The sequence below is a fragment of the Linepithema humile genome, chromosome 2 (assembly GCF_040581485.1).
Source record: "Linepithema humile isolate Giens D197 chromosome 2, Lhum_UNIL_v1.0, whole genome shotgun sequence".
NCBI lineage: Eukaryota > Metazoa > Arthropoda > Insecta > Hymenoptera > Formicidae > Linepithema > Linepithema humile.
This window is the reverse complement of record NC_090129.1, coordinates 25,326,143-25,353,652: the sequence shown is the minus strand read 5'-3', so window position 1 is coordinate 25,353,652 and position 27,510 is coordinate 25,326,143. Positions and strand designations below refer to the sequence as shown.

At 32.7% G+C, this 27,510-nt stretch overlaps 1 protein-coding gene across 2 annotated transcripts in view; it reads right to left on the bottom strand.

Moving 5' to 3' along the window:
* Positions 1-27,510, bottom strand: part of LOC105667909 (metabotropic glutamate receptor 8-like) — a 119,042-nt gene that overhangs the window by 42,244 nt on the left and 49,288 nt on the right. For both annotated transcript variants that reach the window (XM_067349609.1, XM_067349608.1), the window contains exons 4-5: positions 13,866-13,997; positions 4,510-4,689 (exon numbers count right to left, since the gene is read on the bottom strand). In XM_067349609.1, coding sequence (XP_067205710.1) covers positions 4,510-4,689; positions 13,866-13,997 — 312 coding nt within the window. The remainder of the gene's footprint in view (positions 1-4,509; positions 4,690-13,865; positions 13,998-27,510) is intronic.

Below are 27,510 nucleotides of genomic sequence, written 5' to 3'. Positions count from 1 at the left end.
ATGTACGACAGCAGCAAGTCCGCGCTCTCCCAGCAAGTTGAAATGGAGTCTTCCATATTTTGACAACAAAAGCTTCTTCTACAATATATGTTTAGAAATATCTCTCATATTTTATGCTTAATGACTCGAATCTCTAATTAAATTTCAGATAATCAAATAATTAAATCTAGAATCAAATCTGAGACAATATTGATTTTCAAGATTACAAGTATCTCCATTAAATTTCATAGAATTTGACATTGAGTCGCAGATAATTTTGAAATAAATAAAAAATAATTAAATTCGATATTATCGTACGAGATGTAAAGCCAAAATAAAGTTCAAAGATGATATTAGGAACATGCAAGATTTATAAATATCTATTCATACAATCGTCCGAAATGACCTTCGACTCAACGTACGCCAGGATAAACTGCCTGTCTCGCGCGCTTTCGCCCTAAACCGTATACACGGTCTACATGGTAAATAGATACATCGATACGACTCGTCTATCTTCGCGATAGCACCCGGTTCGTGATATATTTCTACGTATATGTGGGAAACCGGATGGAAAGAAAAGACGACCAAAGAAAGACGCAGAATGCACCGAGTTGCCACCGCAGGTGTTATCGGCATGTTGCACAGCGCAATAAAAATCAGCGTGATCTATCACGGTGCATGCCATGATGAAAATGTGTACCTTCGTAGATTCTAATATATTGTAATAATTATATGCCGCAGCGACTCGCGCGTGATTTCCGCGATTTTATGTCATCCGAATTAAAATGTTTACCGATAATAAACTCTGAGTTCTATCTACAAGTGCGATTGATTATAATCTGAATTATCGTTACTTTGTTTATTATCGGGATCATTGCAATATAAATTCTTCTATATAAAATTTCCAGAAATGTTACACTTCGTCTTCATGATAATTTTTTTTCCTTCTTTCGATATATCACTTTTTTCATAAATCAATACAAATATAATTATGTGCTTCTGCATTATATTGAATTTTTTAAAATAAAAATATTTAGAAAAACAGTTTTTCATTATAGATTTTGATCAAACCCTTAATTTTTGTTTAAAAATCTCAGATTTATATTTTAACAGTTTAGTTTTAAAGCAATATTTATTTTCTCAATACATTTATATGGTTCATTGAATTTTTCGACTAGCACTGTTCGACGTAATTACAACAAATAAGGCCAAGAAAGCTTTTATTTCTTTGACAACACCCGGAACTAATTTTCTGTAGGATTAGGATTCTTCTTTATTGTCTATTGTCAGAGCGACTCTAGGTAAGAAAGCGGAAATTGGTAAGACTGCCCAACACCAGTGTGGAATAAAAGCTCACAATTCTATTAAAGGGCACTTCAAATTACACAATGAATATTGTTCCGCTCTTCATTAACGCATCTCATGCTGAGTTCATAAAAACTTCTTAAATGTTAAATGGTTTAAAGCTTAAAAACTAGTAACGTTTTAAAATTTCTTTTTGAAAAATAAAACAAATTTCAAGTTTTGTCGCAGAGTATAACTCTAGAGATAAAATGTTTACCTCAGTGCGTGAAGTCCGAAAATAAAAACTAACTACAAAGCAAACAGATGCAATCAACTTTTTTATGAACTGGAAACAGTTAACTTTGAAGTTGGAAAAGTTAAATTTCACTTTTGCACTCAGCCCTTAATTTGTACTGACAATGAGAATGTAAATGCGCAGGAGGGAATAAAAGTTTCGAAAATAGGATTGCAAAGAAGCAAAGAAAATTAAACAAAAAAAAATTGCGAAAAGAAAATTAAAATATCGATAGTTAGACGCAATCTGAGGCTTTGTGGGTTCGATTGGTGTGCTATAAAAAAACGGACAGTGACAAAAAGAGAAAGAAACGGACAAATGACATAGTTATCTGGGAAATAATGAGTATTGTTACGACAAAAAGATGTTGCCTTATCGAGCGATTTACTTAACGAAGCTCACTTCCTTCAACAATTGGTCGTGCTTGACCTCATTCTATTTCATTTCTGCATCATTCCGATCTTTTTGTAGACCTCTCCATCTATTACAGGACTCATTATGCGTATTTGCGTCTGGGGACAATTTTCAAATCTTAATAGTCTAAAACTCTTTTCAATAAAATTCAATGGTAGTTTTTTTTAAGTATACGGTTTCGGCTTTAATGTCTTGTTAACGGCAGAACGAATTTAAATAGTTGAAAATAAAAAAATGCAATTGTCATGAGAAAATTCTTTGCACAGTTTCTTTGGGCTTTGGGTTTGTTCACAATGCGTTTTTCGTTCCACAATTCGCGATAAATAATCTGGACACATTATCCTGTGTCATTATAAGAATATTAACAAAGCCACATTCGTATAATCGCTTTAAGCGAGTTTATGCCCGTTGAAATATGCATCGCATTTGCAACAGCCACAATTATACTGCGCGCCCAGCATTTAGCGAAGGAAGTGCCTCATAAATTTCGTTAAAAACCAAAGGAAGCGCAGGCGTTCCATTATCCTCTTGTGCACTATCCTGGTAAGATCAGACTTTGTAAAGGTGCATTTTTTAAATCTATCTCCGAGAACACCGACTACATCTTTCGTTATTATTCATTTCGAGTGTTTGTTATTTATTTTACCATAAGATGAATTTGCTTCGTGTATTTTTATAACTGATACAATTATAGATCTCAAGATTGAAATATTTTTCTTTGTCAAAAATTTGTTTCATTTCATAGCTATTTGATAACTTTATAATCTGAACGAATTTGTTTAAATAGCATTTCTTCTTAATATTTTAATAAAAACTGCCGTTTTTAATGCACTTAAAAACGAGATTGACAGTAAGCTAATTCATGTGAGATAATCATAAAATCATTGTGATACCTGCTGGGGATTAATTAGACTGATCACTGGCACTGGTTTAATTACTTGGAACGCGATTACTGCCAGTCCTTTCGAGAGAACGCGTACAGCCAGTATAATTCACGACGTCGGCAAATTTGCACGTTCCAAGACGTAGAACACACTATTGTCATGGACATAATTGTCGGAAGGCAGCCATTCCGTTAGTATTCGGCTATAAAATCGTGCTTCGATGTTCGCGGTGAATATGAAAAATTCTTGCGCGGCATTCCTCAAACGTATAAGAAAAATTATGGGTATTACCAGTCGAGTTATTGCACCCGTTGAATTATTATACCTACTCGTCTTTTCTGTAATTACACGTAATAATACAGAACGATATTGGACTTTTCATATTGAAAGTGTTGTATTCAGACTTGTAATTAATGGATAGACGACTAACAAATGGATTAAAATAAATGGGAAAATTTAACGATAATGAAATAACAATCGCTCAATAATGAATATTCTTGGTGATGCTAAATATCAAGTCGATCGTTACTGCGCTAGTTGTGATATTAAAAAATCCGAGCTTTTAGAAAAAAAAAATGATAAGATTTTTATTGCGTTAAATATTTTATACGGTTGCATATACTTTGTAATTTCTTCCGTATGCAAAAGTTCGCGATTAAAAAGCGAAAAATTCAAGAAGCGTGGAATCAGAAAGGTTTGTTTTCCACAATTTTTGTAAGATTGGACTGCTCTGGTAATCTCTTCGCGCGGAATTCCCCGTCGCATACTAATCGCCTAATTTAAACAGCGGATGGCGCCTTAACATCGAGTTTTCTTGCTTGATTGCGCAATTAGTTTCATCTTCGCTTGTTAACGCGGTCGCACACAACGATTTCATATCGTAATTACTATCGTTATAATAACTATTATTTAACATTAGCATTAACATGATCATGCAATACGATCTAACGAGATGACGCAAGCAAGTATTAATACCACCATATTGTACTGTATTAATACATATATTACGTAAATATTTTATTTTTACTAATTTCTCGACTCAATTACAATGTTAAATATTAACAGTGTAAAAAAAGTTGAACAGATCACATGTTAATATAATATAAAAATAATTTCGTAATAATTGAAAATTCTGAACTCTGGCGCTTTAATTTATAATTATATAATATAGTAAGCGTATACCGTCATTAAAAAGACAGAAACGCATTTTTATTTTACATACCGTGCAAATTAGATTTATTCATCACTATTAATTTGATCTCTCATATATTACGAGCAATAATTATAAAAGAATTTAATACGTTCCAATATAAAACAATTTTAAATCAGATATCTGTTTTGCTGCAAAAGTCGATATTTGTAAACTAATTAAGATTTTATGTTATTTATAATTATATTATATAACAAAATATATCCCTTTCGTTAAACATTTTTATAAAATATTATTATTATAGTATTTAAAAAAAAATATTTTTATAACAATTTCAAAGAAAAAAACCGTGTTGTAAAAACATTTTTTCAAAAAAAAAAATATCATTCTATTATTATCAAACATAGAAGCATGTAATTCATTAAATACAACCGAGTAATAATTATTTTCAAATTTAATGTATAACGTGTTGACTTTTTCAATTTTACAAGTGTAGCACTCACTTTTTCGCCGTATTCGCCTTCCACAGCAACCGTAGAAACATATTTCCATCCCAGTAGATGGATCACCTCAACGATCGCTTGCGCTTGAAAATTGTCTGGCGGTACCACCCGGCTGAAATACTCGAACCGGCTCTTGTCCGAGAGCTCTGTACTGGTGGATGCGTAACTCACTTGCGGTATCTGCAATCAGGATAGCCATGCAGTTAGAGAAGCTGGAAATTATCGCTGTTTTTATTCGAAAAATAAATTTCTTTTATTTAAAAAAAAAATTTTTTTTATTTGAAAAATAAATAACCCCAAAAACGCTGGAAACACATATACCGAAAGAAAGAGAGTTTCACGTAATATTAACACATAAATTTTTCATGAAATAACATCTATCGCGATGCGTACAAAAATGTCGTTTACGAAAGAAAGAAGATACAAAATGTAATTGATATGATATGGGATGAAACTACCGCTCCGTCCGTTCGACAACTACATACTTACTGACTCCCGGAGCAGTGATAGTAGAAATAAGACGCGGAAGCACATCGAGAACCGCGTCTTATTTGTACCATCACTGTTCCGGAGTTACTTATCTTTCTTATATTACTTCGTACTTCCACCACTCGCGGGGATTGGAATTTTTCAGTCACAGAATCAAAACATGACGTCGTACACATTCCAGCTTAGTTATAATTCTTCAAACTTTATTATTGGTCAAAATTACAATGCCAAGTACAATACGCGAACAAGAAGAGAAAGAGAGAGAGGAAAGGAAAAACAAAACAACAATTTATCTATGAACAATTTTCTCCATAAAAAATCTACTTTGCCAATGTAGTAAATATAAATAAAAGTATAACGACAAATCATTATAATATAAAGATGTATAGTAATAATAAATAAATGACAAAATAATGAAGGGGATATCGAGTTGACGCCAGATATAAATAAATCAAAAATCTTCTTTATCGTGTCTTCCTAAACAATTGATATTGCAAACAAGACAAATCATTACAGTTTTTCCAAAATTATTTTCACTGTAGAAGAGAGGGCCAAAGTAAAAGTGACATATAGGTCTAAAGTGACATATTCCCATTTTTCAAAAATTAAAAATTGCACTTTCAAAACTAATACATATAAACCCGATGATTTATTTAGTTAGTGAACTTATTAAAAACCCACAGTTTTCGTATACTCTTTGCTTGTTTATACGTTAAAGCTTCGAGTTCTTGAAGTTTGAAAGTTTTGTTTTTATAATTTTTTTTGAGTAACTTGCATAGTTTAAATAGTGATAAATATCTTTTTTGGTAATATCAGGTTATTTTATACACATGCTTTCTAAAAGTGTTCTATTTTTATTTTTATCTTTATTGCATCTCTCACGATAATTTAAAAAAGATTTAATTAGAGTATGACGCACACGCACGCACACACACACAAGCTGACATGCTCTTGTATATATATAATCCGCGTTCGATAACTTTAATATAATGCCTTATATTACCAAAAAAAAATTTTTAGCGTTATAAATAGAAAATTAAAAGAAAAGAATAGCAAACGGTTTTATAATAATAAAAATATTACCGGAGTAAAAAAGACAATAAAAACCAAACGCGTGGGTGTCAGCGTGCGTACAAAGGACAATTTATTGTCAATAAAAATACAAGATATAAAAAGAAGAAGAAACGTTTCGCACAAAGATGCACAAGTTTGTGCATCCTTTATTTTGCAAGAGTTTAGATCGTTCGTGTGTACTCGTGCGCACTTCAGACTACTAACATTCGGACGAATACGTGCGCTTAGCCTTAGCCTTACACCCACACGAATACCAAAACGATCAGCTTCACGGATCAGCGACACGGGGTCACCCTTTAGAAATTCGTGGTTTACAAGCAAATAAGCTGAGGCAAACCTCACCAATAAACAACCTCGAATCCTCTCGGCAGGCAGGACGTGGTTTCTGGGCAACGGACCCTTGGCACTTTCACTCTAAGCACGGAAAGACACGCGGCACGTGCTACCACGAAAGCAGCCTAGATCATAATCGATCGTGCGATACCGTAATGCGTAATCGCGCACGCAATGCACGACGGGAAGCCAATTAGCGATCCTAGTCGTCGCACAGTAGTGTGCTTATTATGAGCGCCGTATGTAGCTATTATCAGGGACCTTAGGAGCCCTTTCAAGCCCTTCTTCTCGATGGCAATCCCTCAGACCGACGGAAGTTGTCGAGATTCGGCAACGATCCTGCGTTGCCTGCGGTGAAAGCAGACGAAATCATCTCGTCGACTTCCGCCCCCGCTTTATCAACACCTCAGTACAGCTTTGGTTCTTGGGCAGGATCTATTCGGCGATTCGGACGTTTCGACATCTTCTCGTCTAGATTCGGATCATTGAGCTCTATACATAATGGAGTGAGTCTTGGAGGAGTGAGAATAGCCTCACTGTGCAAAAGAGAGTTCCCATCGATGTTCTCGAAAGCTCGATATCCTTTTCGCTATCGTTTTTCCGCATATTAATGATTGAATTACAGCCGTCCTTCGTCTCGATCTGCCGTGGCCTTTGTATTCCTCAGCGATTTCCCACGTCGAATCTCAGCGTCACGATGCAACAGCATCATGACAAAGTATTACGAAGGGCAAAAGGAAGGTGTTATTGCGCCCCGCCCGTTCGGCCGAAAGTCAGAGGGATGGCAACGTCACAGTGAATATAAATGAAATATTAAAACGAGAGATTAAAATGGTTTACGCGTGATCACTGTACGGTTTACATGTCCATAAAACTAAAAAAGATCCAGAACCGAAACGTTTCTTGTTCTTTCTTTTTGTTAAAAATTGTATTTTTATTGTAAATTGTTGTTTTTTTGCCCAACATTCGCGCGTTTGATTGTTACTGCCCTATTTTTGCGCTAGTAATAAAAGAAAAGAATTTTTGATTTAAAAAAGCATAATGTTTAATTTCAGTAAATATATTATTGCTAAAAAAATTTCTACCTTTATAAAATAAAATAAATAAATAAATATGTAATTTTATTTTAAATTTTAAATAAATTCGTACTTAACAATATATTGTAGTAGATTTTCATATTTCCGTCATAGTCTGTAATTTTTAATGGATATGAGAAGCAATCTAAAGTAACGCGTACATTTTTCCCATGATTTTTGCTTGCGGTTTTTATGCGTTAATTTTAGATTACACCACATATGGTAACCAAATTTCTCCAAACTAAATTTTTTGTGTCAGCACAAAAAAGATATCACAGTGGCGCACGGTGTGTTTACGCGTGATAATAATTGCCGGTTACAACTCTACCAGACTGAAAAGGATCCAAAAATTGGACTGAAATATTTCTGCAGCATTATTCTGTATTGATTTGCAATATCGTTTGCTCCCCGACATCCGCATTTTGATTCTTATAGCTGTTTTTTGTTGGTTTATTTACTATCATAGAACCTCACGTCAGACAAATAAATTTTTCCGCGTCTTAAAAAAAAATTATCTGCTTGAAAACTATATAAAAACAATATTACGAAAATCATAACAGCTGGAATAATCCTTAGCTTATATCTGTGTGAATATAATTTTTGTATTTTAAACTTTCAGTATTAAGAGATAAATTTCGTAAACGATATGATGCGACATTGGCGCGTTTCTTCTATATTACAACAGTCATTTTAAGCGTAAATCATATAAAACACTGTGAAGAGATACGCGCGCGTATAAAGGTTAAGATCCTGCGTCATTTGACGCGCGACCCTGTTTCTCGTCACGAATACGAAGAGAGCTTCGTAACTTTACAGCATCTGTGCAGGCAGCATCGCGAATCTAATAATCTCGTATCTGCTGAAAGCGACTGAGTCTCTATCTCTCTCTATCTTTCTGGCTCCTTTAGCTGCAAGGGGTAATTTCATTTTTGCACAAAGAGCGTGCGCTCCGCCGAGATAGTTTCCCGTTGATAGCATTGTTCCTTAACGGATGTTATTGGCATTATCACGCGTCCTCATCGTTCGCACGTATAGCGCTGACATATGCGCGAAGACCGACAATAGCACATAAAAGCCGCACCCGCATTATCGCTTCCCGTATTAATTTGCATCCATTTGTTTCGATGGTTGCCGTTGTGTGACTATTGACGTGACGTAAATTATAAATTATACGAGTGATCGATCGACACTTTATTATAGATCATATAATTGACACGTAAATTGTAGAAATAATAAAAAGAAAAAAATATATATGTATATATATCTGGGTTGCATAAAGATTAGTGTAAAAAGCTTTTGTCTGTTACAAATCTATTGAACTGGAATGGAAATCTGTTAACAATTAAAGTGAAAATGCATTTTATTTTGTTATTGGTATTAACTTATATTGCACATACCGGAAGGCAGATTTATTGTCAATTTGTTAAAAAAATGCAATAATTTTGTAATAACGTTATTTTCGCCACCAATTGTACTGTGTAATATAATTTATATAGTTGCAATTAATTAATAATCGTGTATTCTGAGAAAAAAAAGAAAGAAATGAGAATTCATAAAAGCGTATTGCTTTTTTCTTCATGGTTTAAATTTATGCGACAATAAGTGCATTAAAATCATATTCCACACATATGCATACTGGTTTTATTAATCATTTAAAAAAAAAAATTTAATGCAATATAACAAGGTAATATGCTTTCAGCGATATTTCTATAGGAGATTTATTGCGCGATATCCTTTTCCGTACTTGAGTATTTAGTAATCCAATATTTTAGTAGGTAAATAAGCCTGAAATTGAGATTCTCTCTGTTAAAACAACTAGTCTCGTGAACTGGAAATTAATGGTGGAATAAAGCTTTCCTTCAGTTCTTTTGCGCCTTTAAAGCTAAAATCTTAACAAATTTTTTTTGTCCTTATATCTCGACATACATCTTGATTAAAAAAGCATTTTAATTTTTTACATGAAATATCAAGTGTAACTATTATGCAGAATAATTTGCTCTTAAAGCCTAAATCACGCTTGAACATCATTATGCTACTGGCTTTCTGGCTTTCTAGCTATATATGAAATAGTTAAATGGAATTAATTAGTTAATTAACGCCTCGAGGAAGAGAGAAAGAGAAGCTGGATTGTCACACCTTAACACAGTAATGCTAATTAAACTAGCATTCTCTTAGCACTTTTAGCGCTAAATAACTGTTCAGTTTTCAAGTTCCTTTTTTTAATTCAATACCTATGCACTCATCGAGATGAGACTCTAATGACTACACTTGCAACTGCAAATGCTCCGCGGCACGAGAAATGTCATCGAATAAGCTGTCGCGGAAAGATAATTACTAATTAGGACATCTTAATTGGGAAGCCGAAATCAATAGAAACGATCTGACATTACAAGGGATATCTAATTACCAATCGGTAGCAGTTAGATCCGTACTCGATACACTCACTGTCTTGCTTCGTAAACCAGTACGTCATTTGCACGGGGCCGTAATTCCCATAATGAAGATGGATTTCTGTAAATGCGACTGTAACCGCGCATCGATCCGAGCGTCACTTATGAGTATATATTTTCTACAACACTTACGTCGCTCCTAATTCGACGACAAGACTATACTATTTGTTTAGTCTTTAAAAAAATGTATGTGTTTTCCAACGTGTCCTTTAATAAAAATGTGATCAATTATGTGTCGCACTCGAATTCAAATTCTAAATCGACAATTACACACGCGTGATTCATAATTGTACATGAATTATTCATTAATTCCCTCGGGGGCAGTTTAATTGATTTTGGACTCAATTAACGTTTCGTCTCTTCACGCTGCGGTCACATCTGTGTCACAACCAAAACTCAGAACAGAAATATCTGCATATTAACTGACCTAATGAAAATTAATTCAGTTTGTTCTGCAAAGATTAGATCCACATTATATCATGCAAAATTGTTAAAAATCAATAATATATATTAAAAATAATAACAAGAGATTATCAAGTATTTATAAATATATTAGATGTAAAAAAAATGTTAAATAAGCTAATAAAATGTTAAGTAATCCGTAATTATTTCAAAAACACTTCTGTAGAATGCGCTCAACGTAAATGTCCTAAATGTCTGAAGTTTTTTTATTTCCCTAACAAAATTATTTCCACATAGTAATTTCCGCTCATCTTTCTTTCAAGCGATTTTTAACGTTCTCAGCGAAATGTTCGCGATAAACGGCTCATTGCAATTCCAATGAGTACAGTTGCGATTGCATGTGATGCACAGCTCGCCGTCAGAATCGATCCGAACGATTAAAGCACCCTGGCGAAGGAAAGAAGCGAACTGAATGAATTAACGACGGCCGTTCGAATAAATAGGGCGTTTAATGAAACGAGTCGCCGCGTAATTGGTCGTCAATTTCGTCTTTAATTGCATATTGATCAATGTTGACCCAAAGATAATGTAGATTCAAAAATTGTGGTTTCATGCAAAATCAAATGATACTAGTAATACAAAATAATTTCAAAATTATTAAGAAAAAAGATGTAACAAATCGGGCAAATAAATATATCGCTCTTAAATTAACGAAATTGTCAAAGAAAATAACGAAGAGAATTACGAAGGAAGCAAATTAATAAAATTGATTCAAGCGTTTCAATATCGGAGCGTCAATAGAATTGAGTAAATATTTAAAGTCTCAGTTACCGAGATATATAATACTGAAAGATCGTAGAAAAGACAGTAGCGAGTTTAATTCTCGTTCAACTGATTCTATAGACATAAAAGAAAAGCCTGGAACGCTTTCTCTCGATCATTTTCATTACTTTGTAAAATAATCGTAGAACAATTAGGATCAGTTGTTGTACGATGTGCATGTTTGTTAGCGTGTAATTTATTCGAATTAAACTTGATTTGATCCTCGCCTTCTATTGACAGACTTTTAATTTGCTTCTTGCAGTTGACGTAATGCGAATGTGTACGTGGCACAAAGAGTTAATTGTGCCCTACGGCGTACAAAGGAAGAGCATCGCATAACCATCGAGTGCAACGAGCGGCTTCATACCGGGAATCCTAACGAACGAGTTGCGTTTGCTATGTAAATTGAATGCGACGCGCGCGCGAAAGTCTACGGCGCGGCAAGAAGAGAATTAACTCTCAAGTTGAATAACGAGTGAAATAACACAGCTATTTTCCTAGTGTTTGTATATGTCCGTCTAAATTTTTCATCGTAATCACAGCCATTCTCACCATAATTCAGTAAAATTGTACAATTATAAGATTTGCAAACTCGATCGTGTTATAATCTGAATTAATAATGGTAACATGTGCTCAATGTGCTCTTGATTATACACTGATAATGTTGCAATATTGACATATTTATATGTATAAAACACAAAATTGATTTTAAATTGAATACAAATCATTATTCTTTCATTACTTAGTAATTTGTATAAATTTTAAACACATTAATAATAACCATAATTTTATTTTATAAATTTAAAAATTTATATAGCGACAAAATTTTCAAGTCTTTTATATCCATTTGTTTTGAAAAGATCTATTTAATTTGAAACAAAAAATTTTATACAAAAAAATTTATTTTTTCGTCAAAAATAAGCAAGATTTTAATGAAAATATTGAGATAAAAAAACATTAAAAAGTTTTTTGGAGTGCATTTTTCCGCATTTATCTAAATTTCTTTGAGCAAAATCGTAAACCAGTGAAGAAAATCGCGGAAGTATTCCGCAAGTGTCTTTGTGCGCAGTAAAAACACATCGGCGGAAAGTGAACTGAAAAGGGTACTTGGCTTCAGCCGATAAACAGAAAGGGAAGTAGTTTTCAAATTCAAGTAGGTCGTTATAAAATAATGAGGGGGCGATAAAAGTGCATGTACAATAAAATCCAAGGTAACACTCGGTATAACTCGCGCAGCGGTGCATTTCAGGTTTTCTTATCTGATATCTTTTCATCTGCACAAAATGTGAATAGAACTCGAGAGTTTAATCCGCATGTTCGCCGAGTCTCAAAAATTCCAAACTCTTATCGCACTAAACGTGTGAACTTTGCTATGATTAGTCGAGACGAAATAAAAAATATCTTTGAATCTCAAAATATAGAATTTAAATATAATTTCAAGAAATGTGTAAAGTTAAAAACACAATTTAAAAATATAGCTGTTTACTATTATTATGTTATAGTTATGTTAGAAGGTAAAAATTGACACATATGAAATGTAGTTAAGAGACTGAATAGAAAGTTAAATAGAAAAAGAGTTATAGAATTATATATCCAACGGAATCTGCGAGAACGTAATCGTTTGCATCTCGACAAGAGCAGCGACATTCGCGAAATCCATTCACGCGTTCAACGTCGATGGAGTGGCAGATCGATAGAACGTCTCGATGACGACAGAGGCTCCTTTGGCAAGCCGATTTCACGCGGATCACCGGATTCCTTTCAACGAATTCGTGCTACGCGACGTCTTTTTGAAGGCGCGCGAGGTCTTATCTAGGTCTGATAAGAAGGAAAACGGTGCCGCGCGAGAGTGGCTCTTGATCCTTACGGATGAGTGACTATGATTGATAGTTGAGCTCCGTCGTCGTTACCGGTCACGAAGTTTCGGCAGTGTCATCCGTTCTCGAAAAAGTCGACAAAATTGCCTGCTCGCCGTCTTTGTCGTCAGATTTTTCCTTCTTTCTCTCTTTCTCGAATTCGCTCTTTGTAACTTTCGTATCAAAGAAAGCTACATTTTCACGCGTCTCGCAAGGACCTGCCGATATCCGGCTGTGCTTTCTACGAAGCTGCCTCTCGAACAGTCTATTTTCCGCTTTTCTATCGCGGTGGACACACGTTGCATAACAACATCTCGAATAGCACGAATAGAATTCGAAAGAAATAGCAAAATGTCTCTACTTTTAGAAAAAAATCTTCTTTTATTTCATTTCATTAAAAAATTTTGTTTATAAATTTTTTCTGTACTTTTAATTTTTGGAATCCTGATTGATATGAATACAACAAAATTTGTCAATGTAGTAAGAATAATTCCAAATATACTTTTTGCATAAATATATTTGAAACGTTAAAACCTATAATAATAAATAATGAATTTTTGTTTGTGTAAATATGCTCATATATTTTGTAATCTGTAATTTAAACTTGTAGAAAGAATAATGCGTAAAATATAAAAAAAAATACATATACACACAGGTCGAAAACTGCTAAAATTTTTGCATAATTTTTATCAATTTTATACTTTTTAGTTGAACTAAATTAGAGGCTGAATAATAAGTTAAATTTCGAATAAAAACACAATCAAAGATAGAAATCAAATATACTACTTGCCACTAATCGCAGATCCATTAGTGGCATTTCGTATATGCGAAATAGGTCGATTGTAAATAGTTACCTTGAAAAGCCGCAAGATATTGGCGACCATAATGGAGACTACGCTGAACGCAGCACCTATTACGCCAGTTACCGGTTTGTGAGGAACGTAAGTGGGCGTCTTGCCGTTCTCGCACTTGTATTCCGATATATCCTGAAACAAAGAAAAAATTCCAAGATGCATTTTCGTTTTCACGTAACGGTATAATAGAAAATATATTTTTTTTATCAAAAACGTTATTTAAAAACGCTCTTGAAAGGGTTGGATGGAATATCCACTAAAATTTCCACAATAGTGGTACATTTGGGTTTCTCTGGCGCCCTTAGGCGCTCTATTTGCAAACCACATTCACCCAGGCCGATCCTGAAAACTCAGCACCCACCATACTTTTTCGACCAGGAATGGGTCGAGAGTATCCGCAAATAATACCGAAATCTCTGGGACATTTATATTTCATATTCGCTCAAAAAAACAAATTAAAAATGTTTTTAAAATTACAAAATTTTTTGCAAAATAGTATGGAAATATAATTAGAAATAAGAATAATAGCAGAATGTAAAGTTGAAATAAAACGACTGGATAATTATTTTAAACTTCGTCACATTTTTGCACGCTTTATGAAAAACGCGCTGCTACATTTCCATACGTTTTCCATTCTGTTTCTTCTCTATTCGACGAAGCATATAATTGCTGCGTATAACTGCTCCGACAGATGAAATTCGGTGGCAAAGTTGTCATGGAGTTCGTTTCGTCGTGCGCAACTCGGTCACGCTCGTTAGATCCTTTCTATGTGTTATACCGACCTACAGTTTGCAATTAAGGAATCCTATGTAATTTGGAATCGGTGCGAAAGTGTACTTGCTATTACTATGCGGAGAATCATGCGATTGTATTTCCGCTCGGGGCGGGTAGTTGATAAACAAAACAATTACAGACCATCCGCTAATAGAATTAATCCCTTGCATCCAGCTTTCCCGGAGTTTAAGCCATCAAAGCAATAAAAAAATAACTATATTAATTGGAAAATCATATACGGTTTTTAACGTTTGTAATCTCGTGCATTCTATGAAAATATTTATTTTTCACACAATTTTTCACACAATAAACAACGTTGAAAATAAAGCTGTAGTACTAGTGTAATACATAATAAATTGTAATAGTTTTATATTTAATATCATTTATAAATATATTTCTTTGAAATTATATATATTAATTACATACAAATGTACATTTATTTAATTTATCACAAACTGTCGTTTAAAAGATAAACAGGAGCGGCTTGCGCTGTTTATGAATTTATGCAAACTTATAAGTTTCTCACATTTGCTGTATAAATACTTAGTTAACTCAATTATGTAACATTATAAGAAAATTATTATTCAAACATTTAGAAGATAAATAAAAGGAGCTTAGAATGCTTTATTTATGCAAATTACTCATATTTACTGCATAAATATTTAATCATCTGTAATTAATTAAAGATTTAAGATAAATATTTAACGCAGTTCATTTGATAGAAGAAATAACTCGCATTCATTGTAGCGGTAACTTTATATATGATTACAAAGTACAACATAAACCTAACAGAACTAAATTGCCTCTGTTATTTAACGCGCAGTTTGTACAGCGTGCTGTAGCAGCAAGCATTCGCCCACTATAATGTTTTCGAAACCAATTAAATTTTGCTAGAAGTAGATTTTGGACAAACGAATACGCGGTCGATTCCGTGTGTTCAGCGTCGACAAGAGTTTCCGTTCTCTTTACAGAGAGTGTATTTCAACCCGTCGCGATCTTATCGTTAATCCCTTAAATATCGCGGAATATCCCGTTATTTAGCGCAAACCGCGACAAAATATATTGTGCTGCTTAATTTTTAAGCCGCCCGAGAATTATTTTCACAAAGCTGCAATTCAAGGATTTTGCCGCAAGAAAGAGATAAGGGATTATTTTGATACATTTCTTACGGGAGATAAAAAATTGATCTTCAAACTTTTCGCTTTTCATTCTTTTTTTTCCAAATATAAACAGCCAATTGTTTATGTCTTTTATATTTTTCAATATTCTATAGATAAGGCGAAAATTCGTATTAGCCATTTATTTTTAGTCTATCCATTTGTAGTCTATTACTGTTTAAAGCTTTTAAATTTTTTGTAGAACTTGGTAAATTCCGCAGTCAGCGGAATTGCACATGTAATCAATCGCAAATAAACCGAAATTCACGTTCGAAAATAAAGTTTTATGCGGCAATTAAACTTGATTGATTTTCAAATTTGTATTCGAACGATTTATATTCATAACTGTATTCACGATTTTCTCTCTCTCTCTCTCTCTCTCATTTACTCACTTACGAACTCAACCAAGTTCGTCGTTACGAGATTTTATCGTGCATTCAACGCACTTGTGAAAACGTCTGCTAGCGGAAAGCTGGCGAAAGACCGAAGATACTATTCCTTGACATGCCCAGATGATTTAAATATGGTGAAGCAAACGTCACATAGCGCGCGCGTTGTGTATTTCTATGAGAATGTGCCTCGAACGACTGCATAAATCTTGAATGCAACGCGCTGCCACTTCAGGTTATTTAAATATCGCACTCTGCTATTTAAATATCGCGTCTCTCCGGTAGACTGATAACATATTAATGCGATTTTTTCGCGGATAACTTGTCGTATGTACACTTTATCATAACGGAAACGTTAAGTAGCGTAAAATGTGCTGCCATAGACAAGGAAAAAAAAAGATAATATATTTATGAATGTATTACGTTGAAAATATTCCATTACGTATTATGAATAAATACATATTTTGTCATACACGTATTATCGATTATTTATGCAACAGAACAATAATGATCGTAACATCGTTAAAAAGATATTCCCACCGGTCAATAAATCTTCGCTCACATCACGGCAAGAAAATAATGTGCAAAATAATATAAATTTTATTATTAAAAATATTATCATGAACATAGGACGTAATAATCATTTTGTGTAAATTTTTCAGTAAATAAATTGACGCATATTATAAACTGAAATTCAAATATTTAGAATCCCCTTTTAAACATTATAATTATTTCCTCATTATAACTCATATGAAATTTATATCAAAATGCGTAAAATTTATACGTCTAATGGTTAAAAAATAAATAAAAATACATGTAGATTTCATATATATTAAAATATAATTTATACCTGTTAAAACACAAATTAAAGTGTCACACGTTCAACTATAAAAGCATTAATCATCCATATTAAATAGTTTCAATACCAATAAAAGGATCTCATAAGGCCTTTATTACTTTCGTCGATATCACGAAGTACCTATCAATTCTTAGGTATATAATTTACGATTAATCATTGTCCATTATCCGAGTCATTCGAGTATTAGTTATATCCGACATGATGAACGAATTGTAAGATACAGAAAGCAATCAGTCGGTGAGATGTGATGGCTCTTGAATTATGGCACCGTTCCAAAGTGTTCGGCATCTTGAGTGAGTTTTGAAAGAGATTGAAAGCCAGAAAAAGAGATTCGTACCTTTGGATCTATAGTTCTTCATCCAAGGCGTTCTTCTGGCGAGATAATCACTCTTGCTCGAACGCGAAAAATAAATCCCAACACCGGATTTGAACATGCATTATTCACGCTGAGAAAGATGCATCCGGTCCAGAGGTGAAAAATAGAAAAGAAATAGAATTCGACCGATCGATGGCCATAAATTAAACGCACTCCGTAATACCGGTACATATTTCCAATATGTTTCGAATTCCATCGGAACACTCTTTGCATTAAAAGTATGCGCTTTTAATCATGTTGCAAAAATGAAGAAATAATCCTCTTTTCTTTTCAAAGAAAAAATACGGTCATATTTTGAGTCGTAAAAATAATTTTCAGTTTAATTACAAAATTATCTTAATAAATATTAAAAATATATAAACGTGTTACAAAATTTTCATATAACTTTTTTAACTTTAAAATATGTATCTCACGTTTTATACGAGTTACAAATATGATACACGGTGTGTTTAAATAAATATATGTTTAAACAGAGAACGTGACTGGCATTTCTTTATTAAATTTATTTCAATAAATTTGCAAAAATATACGACAAGTAAAAATGTAATATACAACCATATCAGTAAATCATCTAGTTATTATCATCACTTGTCATTTCCGCAACATGCCATCTATTATAATATGGAGATACGTCATTATAGACACGTTATTATAGAGAAAATAATGACTTACTGATGTGGTTATGTATTATATTTTTATCTGCAGTATATAATTTTTTAGATTTATTGAAGTAAATTTGTTATAAAATATTCCAATTACGTTCTTCTCAAACATATTGTACGTTCTAAATATAGCATACGATAAATTAGAAACACAGGCGACAGAATTATCCAATTTTTAGTGAAATGCAAACGATATTATTCGTGTCAAGAGTAACTTTCACTTTCAGAAGTCGTAATGTATGAATAAAAGAGAAAAATCACACAATGTAGATTGGTTTAAAGCGGCGTGTAATAGCGATAATACGGGGTCGACAAATATTGTACACGCAAAAGAAAATTTTTATAATAATCTGCGACTCCCATTGCTCCTTCATGATTTATGATTCTCACGTGATAACTGTTCCCAGGAGCGCAATCGTAACAGGGAAGCGAAGGCAATTGCTTGTCAGGAAGCGCGGAAAATAAATGGCTTCAAGCGAGTGTCGCGTCGTGCGAAATCAAAAGGTAGGACTTTTGGCGATCGCGGAGGTGATTCTTCAAGACCGTGCAATGTGTCGCTCGGTCGAGATAATGCAATCCAATTTTGCGGTCTATGAGAAACGACAGAAAGTTATTGCATCCGGCGAGTTTCCCTCTATTACTTGCATAATTAAGAGAATAATTAAAACTTGTAATGCGATAAAGCATAATTAAACGTGATAAAGGATGTTATCCACGCCTTCTGGTAAATTAATGTAAGATGAGCTTAAATTTGCAAAGCAGAGACACAGTTTAGACAAGGTTTATGTTAATGCATTAAATTCATATAAAATGTTTCGTATACATTTTCAGTCGAAATTTAGAAGCAAGATTTAAATAGCGTGGCACTTAATAGTGGCATGCTAAAGTCTCAAAAGCAATTATCAAGCTTAAAATTTAATTGAAAAACAAAAATGTTTTTTTTTCTTTAATTATTTGTGTACAAACACATATTTGTAAGAGAATTTGAAGTTTCGCTGTATTAAATTTCACATGATAGAAATGGATGTTGCTGAAGTGCATGCAATATAGTAACATGTCAATCCCAATTTCTCTAGTGTTATAGCGTGCAAAATTTATGCCGTACTTCGTTCTTGTGAGTATCGCGTTGCTCGCGGCGACGTAGACTTCTCTCTTTCAAGTTCGCGAGATAAATTCTCGACGTGAATAAAAAGGGAGCCGGGAGCAAGAGTGACTTATATGAATTTACTACGATTCCATGAATCTTATTCAAGCGGAAGTGCTACTTCCCGCAACGGATACTTTCGCATGTTGAAATACTTCTCAGAATATGAAAACATTTTGGTTAAAAAAAAATTTGCGACAATAATGAAACCATTTGTATAATCTACAATGCAAATGTGATATCATATAGCCAACAGATTGCATATATTTGCAAATTCTTTTTCTAATTGGGTGCTTTTTATAAGAAATCAAGCGCTACTTTTCGTTACTTTGAGATAAAAATACATCTTGAAAACATTTATGTATAAATAACAGATAATTAACTTTTTTCTACAAAATGACCTAAAAGCAATTAATAAATAATCAGTTTCTGTCACAGATGTCCATGCACATCTTAATAAAATGTTATTAATCTATAAATATTTTAATTTATATATTCTTTATTTTAAAAAGTTCAAAAGTTTAGAAATTTGTCTATTTTTTAATAATAATTGATATATTTGTAATATACGCGTATTACATATTTATTTTACTCTGTTTGATATGAAAATATCAAATCCGTACTTAGAAGATAATTGAAATGTCACTAGAAATAAATATAAAATTTTTGCACAATAAAATTTGTGCAATTTGTGTGATATAAAAATCTCATGTCTATATGTTATATATTAAATAAATTTAGAAACGCAAGTGAATAAATCAAAATTAGAACAGCCGCTAAATTAAATTAACTTCTTCCATCGCGGAAAAGTAAATTGAATTCGCGCGTGAAGATAAACGCAGCTCGGAAATCGTAAGTTTCCATCGAAAGAAAATATTATATAGCAAGAGCAACGTGTCGCTAAAATTATTTTCGCCAGTGCACGTAACAAACTAGTTTACTGGCCCGCTGCAGACCACTTCTGGACGTTTCTGTCCTATATCACGTTCGGATGGTACGTGACTCACAATTAGAGAGACGTTCTCTTATCTCGTACCGTGCGGTTTTTCTGCGTAAAGTTTTGCCGATACGCCTGTGTCAATTGAACGTGGCTAGCATTACGTGCGCCGAGATGAAAGGCGAATTCAACGCTTGGGGCGGGCCGATTAAACTCGCAAATTCCGATCTGCCTCTTCAGAATCTTGCCAGTCAGCCTTTTTATGCTCCATCCACGTGACGGTACTTATCGAAGAGCTTTCTGCCAATAGTCGATAATTTTAATCTCCAACGCACTATTTCGAAATATTGATTCCGTATGTAATACAATTTTAATTCCGGATGAATACATCCTCAAAATGATTGACGTGAAGATGTCTATTTTTTAGTCATTATTATTATTTAATATAAACAGATCATACTATGTATTATTCTCAATAACGCACGTTCGCTCCGGGATGAATAAATGCGGAGTCGCGCGCTCAACTTTGTTTTACTCACTGAAATTATTCCAAAAACAGCAAAAAAATCTCATCAGGTTATTGGGCGCCAGGCGTGATAGTCACGTCACACAAATAATTATATTCGATTCAACACTCGGTAGCTTCCCAATCACTAAATGATAGAGAGCAGACAGGTTCTATTTTTATAATAAATAAAGAATGAAGATAAAAAAGCGATTCGCAATATAGTAGAACAGTGAATTAAATAAAAAAATCTAAATATATATTGACATCAATAGAAAATAACCGCTCCGTGTTACAAAAAGTTGAAACTGTATGTATAATAAAATACTTTCTATAAAAAACATGAAGTGTTAAGTATTAATGATCATGAACTAATAGAAGATACTGAATCTTCCGGTAGTAACAATAGACAATCGATACGCAATTAGAAATATTTTCGGATGCACAGAATAGTATTTTAATTAATAAAATTTTTTTTTAGGTCAAAAAAATGGTAACACCACGATATCTCTGTAGATTCGCAAATAGATTTTGCGGTGATCGAACAACTTAAATTTTAAATGCTCTATTAGACCAAACTCTATCTCGCGTACACGAATTATTTATTACGCGGTGACTTTGAACTCTCGAAATTCGGTCGTGGCTCGCTGACAATACAGCAATAAAGATATCACGGAAATTTTAAATAAAGTGACGGAAAAAGACGTCATGTCACGTCATTTGAAAATCTTGTTATATCCTTCTACATTCTTTAAAAGAATCTTTTATTCTTTCCATAGTTTCAAGAAAAAGATAAAATATATCAGAAAAGTTTTTTTTAACTTTAAAAATATATACCTTAAGTTTTACATCAGATTTTATTTTTATTGACCTTAATAACTAACTAAAATTTTTAAACTATAGCAATTTCGCGTTAAACTGAATCTCTGTTTTACTGTAGAATACATTTGTCCCAACCTGGACACATGTACTGCAGTTGTACAGAAGTTTTAGTGCTTTGGTAGTAGTAGAAAAGTTCACGTTTCGAAACTTTACGAATCAGTTTCTTATTCTATTTTTTTATTATTACGGTTAATATAGTTACTCATCATCTTGATAGAGCGTGAAGATGTTTGATTCGTTTTTTATAACATTTCGACTTCTTTTTCTCATCGATGTTACACACTGTGACAACAAACTCGAAGAATGAGTTTTCGACTCTGCAAACCTACGGACTTTATTACGGCTCTTCGTCAACTCGGTCCAGCGAAGTAATAACGTTGGTTGCTGAACAGCGCAAAAAATTCTGGGCCCAACTATCATTTGTCACGTCCTGACAACGAAAGAAAGAAAAAATGCTCAACACCACACATGTGAGCATCGGATAAAAACGTTCTTCATATGCGCGTTACGACCGTCAGGCACAAACGACAATGTTTAACTTTTTGCTATAAAATATCCTCTACTAAACCTCTGTAGATTCGTCGGACAAAAAGTGCACGTCAGTTGCGAAATTTTTCAAAGGTGATTTTGTATAGAATTTCTTTGACAACTTTTTCCTCTTTGCATATCTTTTATCGAAATTCACACAATATTTTTTGCTCGTACATAAAAATTTGTGTGGCTTGCAACTTTCATGTTCCGGATTTTGCGTTTCGTGAAAAACGATAATTTACCTCTTTCGCTTTTCGTGTTTCACGTTTCGTGGTTTCGTTGCTTTTTCGCAGTGAAGAACAAGATCATTAATCAACATTCTGAACTATGTAGTCTATACCGCACTTTCAAAGATAGATGGTGACAGCAAAGGTATTGCAACTCCAAGTGTATATATATATATATATATATATATATATATTATTATTATTTTAGTAACAAAAGTAAAAAAAAGTATTTTCAGGAAAGGATAAAACATAATTTTTTCAAATAAAAAAATTAACAATAAGATACTTTTAAAAATAATACAAAAATATAAAAATTTTATATAACGATTAATAAAAATCATTATTCTTTTTTAGCTAAGTTTAAATTTAAATTTACTTTATCGAGAAAGTTATCTTATTGTCTGAAAACAGTAAAATAAAAAATGTCAAAAGAGTATAAAATACTATAGTAAAATGTCACAAAAATTCTTTCGTGAAAAAATGTATTTGTAAAAAATCTAACCAAAAGAAAAAAAATTTTTTAAAAAGCGTGAAACGCGATAGGGCGAATAGGTGGTCTCGAACAATTTATTATAAGAGTAGACGTGAAATTTCCGCCTGAATTGTTGTCACGTCAATTTGAACAGAATTACAGGAACCGACTATCTCAAAAAAAATTTATTTCGTAAGGTCCGCAATTTCCGATTCATATCGGATTCTTTTGCCAGCAGCCATCCGTAGATATCAAAAAGTGCTGGCTGGCGGATCTCACCCCTACTCTCATTCAAGCTCTTCGACAGATCGTGCCCCATCGAGCACGAGGTTAACTGGACGCGGCTGAAGATCGATCGATGACGCGGAATAGTCACTTCCAATCTACGAGTGTTAAGCTCGATTCATACCGTGGAGACGGCAACAATCAATAGAGCAATAAACCAAAAAATATGAGTTTTTTAAGCTGGTGCCTTCGATATATCGCAATATATAATGTATTGCAAAGATTAAAATAATTAATCACTAAAAGTAACGTGTAAATTAGTAATGTAGTAATTTCAATAATTAAATTTTTAATAATTACTCAAAACTGTAATTAATAAGTTATTTTTTTGTTGTTTTTACTTGAAGAGAATACTTCTCGTTTTCTAAATGTAATCAATCATTAATAAACAAATTCGTGACGTTTATTAAATATTGCACAATAAAAAGTAAATTGCTTCAAAATTATGTAAGAAAAAAAGAAAGCCGATGAAAGTTGCTACAATAGGCGATATATACGAGTATCCAAGCTTTATAAAATCACATTACTCGAAATAATTAGGTCAACTATTTTTCTGCGTGAGCAATTAAATAATCTATTTCTCTTATAATTCTTATGCAGATCAATGAACAATCTTAATGAAATGTAACTTCATTATCAAGAAACGATTATTTACAAAGATGTTATTTCTGTTCTTAAAAAACTAATAAAACTGTCTGTTTTATCATAAATTTTCATCTTAATCGTCAAATTAAAGAATTCTTCTGATGCTCTTATAAAAGTCGTTAAATTTACCGCGCACAAACATAAAGCTTATCATGCTATAAGTAGAAGTCTGACATTATCTTCGTCAGTTGCAATAAAGGCAGACATAAAACTCTACTTAGCGCGAAAATAGCGATCATAAAAATATGTTTGCGAAGCAGTTGACGCACCACGATCAAGATGGTTTTGAAGCGCAAAGGATCCGCGCGTTTAATGAAATACACGTTCGCTTTGCTCTAGCGAATAACAAGCTGCAGTAAACATCCGATTGATAAACCACTAAATTAATTTTTAATCCTATGCAAAAATTACATTTTAAAGAACGTCAAGTCGAAAAGTCCGAAACAGGAAATAAGACTGCTTGCAAAAATATAATTAAAAAAATCTCTTGATTAATTCATATTTATAGGAAACTTCTAATCCATATTTTAGTACTAAGAAATCTAATGTTAAATGGAAAAAATATGTAGAATAAATATAAATTGAATTTTCAATGAGTAAGGAAAGAATAAAAATTTAACTTTAAATCAATTTAAGATGCACCCTCCTGCTTTCTCGATATATCTCCCTCCCAAAAAGTGTAGAACTTGAGATGAAGTCTTGATATAATGGCGATAAATTGGACGTACGGACTATTAAATGTCACTCTCTGAACGTACGGACTGTCATCGAAATGTCGTTTTACAGAAGTGATGTGGGTTAGCTAGACATCACTGACGGCTGACATTTCATTCATCGATTCCGCAAGACGGCTATGTAATGTATACGTGCATTGGTCAGCAAGGACGAAATATCGATTCCTAGACGTTAACCCAAAACTAAACATGTTTTGAAAGTTTCTTGTCATTTAATTGATCGACATATTCAGGATACACGAATACCGATAAGGACACGTGACATTCGCATGGAAGACATAATGATAAAGTGTAACACATATACGATAGTATGCAACAATAGTCATCAACGATAATGACAGTTGATGATACATGAATAACAATGTAAAATAGTATATAATTTTATAATATTAATGTAATAACATGAATAAATAATAAGATTAACGTCTCCATATGTCATGCTGATTTAATATTGTTTTGTAGTTGATTAAAAAATAGTCAAGTAAATAACTTACGCAAAACCGTACGAAACAGAACTGCTTTTAATTGTACAAAATATGTATGTATTAATTGAATATTATTATTATTACTTTATAAAAACAATTTGTGATAGTCAAGAATAAATATTTTGTAAACGTTCGTATCATTTCATTTTTCATTCTATATGCAGAAATGTAAAAATAGCAAAAATAGATTGCAGGAAATATGAATTTCTATTCACACCACAGAGAGGTAGCAGTGCAAAAATGCTTTTATTTATTAAAATATTATATATATAGTATTTTAGTTATTACATCAAAAAGCTTTTTCTTGCCTATGAATAAAATTCAGATATGAAGAAAATTTCTTTTGTTATTATTTATATATATATATATATATATATCATAGCATAATTATAAAAATACATTATTACTTCCATGGGAATGCAGTTTCTTTTCACATACATTGTGTATATAAATAGAAAAAGCGCTCGATGTTTATGAAGTTAGCCCCACACTTTAAAAAATTAAAATAATTGAAATTGTACTGCATTGTACTAGTTTTGTACCAAATTGTACCGTAGTTAATTTTTTGAAATCACGCGCGGATTTCCAAAAAATCGAAATTTTTGAATTTTTTGAGTAGCCCCACACTTTTCGAAAAATGATTTGTTCTCGACTGTACTACATTGTACTAGTTGTACCGAACATTGTACCGTTTGAAAAAAATTCCTAACAAATTTGGATTTTGAGAAAAACGAGAAAATCGAAAAATTTTGGACATTACGTAATTACGGCAAATCGGCTATTTTTTAAGATATCAAAACGCGGCCAACGGGGTTCGAAAGAGAATCGTTTGTACCGGTTTGTACCGCTTTGAATTTCGTTTGCACCTCAACCGGACCGGAAGTACCGAATTTTGCAATTTTTAACAATACGTAAATACGGTAACTCGGCTATTTTTTAAGATATCAAAACGCGGCCTACGGGGTTCGAAAGAAAATCGTTTGTACCGGTTTGTACCGCTTTGAATTTCGTTTTCACCTCAACCGGACCGGAAGTACCAAATTTTGCAATCAGTATAAAACATATTAGCAATGTTCTAATAATTTATAACACAATTCTATCATTGATTTTGTGATATATATTACATAAAAAATTCATCAACTAATCGAACTAAACGTCACATTTATTTGCACAATTATGCAAAAAAATTATTATATCCAACATTATTAAATGTTCATTTTACTATTATATTAATAAATTACTTTTGTTATATGCTCTATCTATATAGTTTATTCTAGTTTCATATCTTCTGCAAAATTAGATAGGAGTGTTAATCGTACAGTTACTTGGCGGTAATTTTCGGCACTTAAGGATTATTAGAGGGCTATAAGGAAGCGAAGCAAGTGGAAAGGAAAATTAGGGTGATCGATAAACGTCCTGTTAAGGCTTCATCCCGTACTACAAGTGTTTTCGATTTTTCTCAGACACATGTGTCAATCACTTCTTCTTATCCAAAGTTTCGTCATTGAAGTGGTTTTCTTGCAACTTTTCGCGGTGATCAACGTCGACATCGAGAACATGGAAGTCGTTTAGTTTCCAGCTCGATAAAGTTCTTCGAATATTAACTTCACAAACTGATTTCCATCGCTAGCTAGAAACTTGATGAAGTATTCTCGCTTTGTAACTCAAAAGAGTCCTCGTTTGCATTTGCAATTTTTTTGAGATGCAAGACTATTTTAAATGTTAGAAATTGTATAGCATTCTTCTAATACTGTACGTAATATAATATTATATTACGTGTGCATGATACAAGTAACTTGATAGTCAGCGCGAAGTGAATAATGCGTCCGCGTAACCAGTATAATGCATCATACAATACAATCGCAAATTTTCTTTGTTCAATATAGTTACATCGCGCAGCGAGTAAGAAAATTCCTCGTTATAATTCTTGCCACATTGATTAAACTCAGAACGATGTGAGGCAACTAATAAGGAAAGCTGGCGGAACTTCGTTTCAGATAATTTCCTTTGAAGTAAGTTGACCGTAATATAATCCACACGCAATTCATTTAATTTTAAGTTATTAAATTATAAAAATACATATGAAATATATTTCCTAGAAAATACATGCAATTTAATCCTAACTTTTTAACTAATGAATCAATTATATTTGAAAACGATCTATTTTTTTTTAATAAAAATATTGAGATACTAATATTGATAAATCGATTGTAATTTGTACACATGTTTCGAAAGTATAATTGCGCATTGATGCATTATATGCACTAATTTTATTAATAAAGTAGCGGAGTAACATACAATTTTTATTTTTTTTTTTAATTATTTACTGTCCACTTTTTATGCACTTACAGTGCATTAAAATATAATTCTAAATACTGTACGTAATATAATATTATATTACGTGTGCATGATATAAGTAACTTGATAGTCACAGCGCGAAGTGAATAATGCGCGTGTGTAATCAGTATAATGCATCATACAATACAATCGCAAAATATATTTTTATGAGAATCATTATCACTGAAAGAAGAAACTTTAAATTATGTATTTTTAAATATTTACATTACAAATGAGACATATT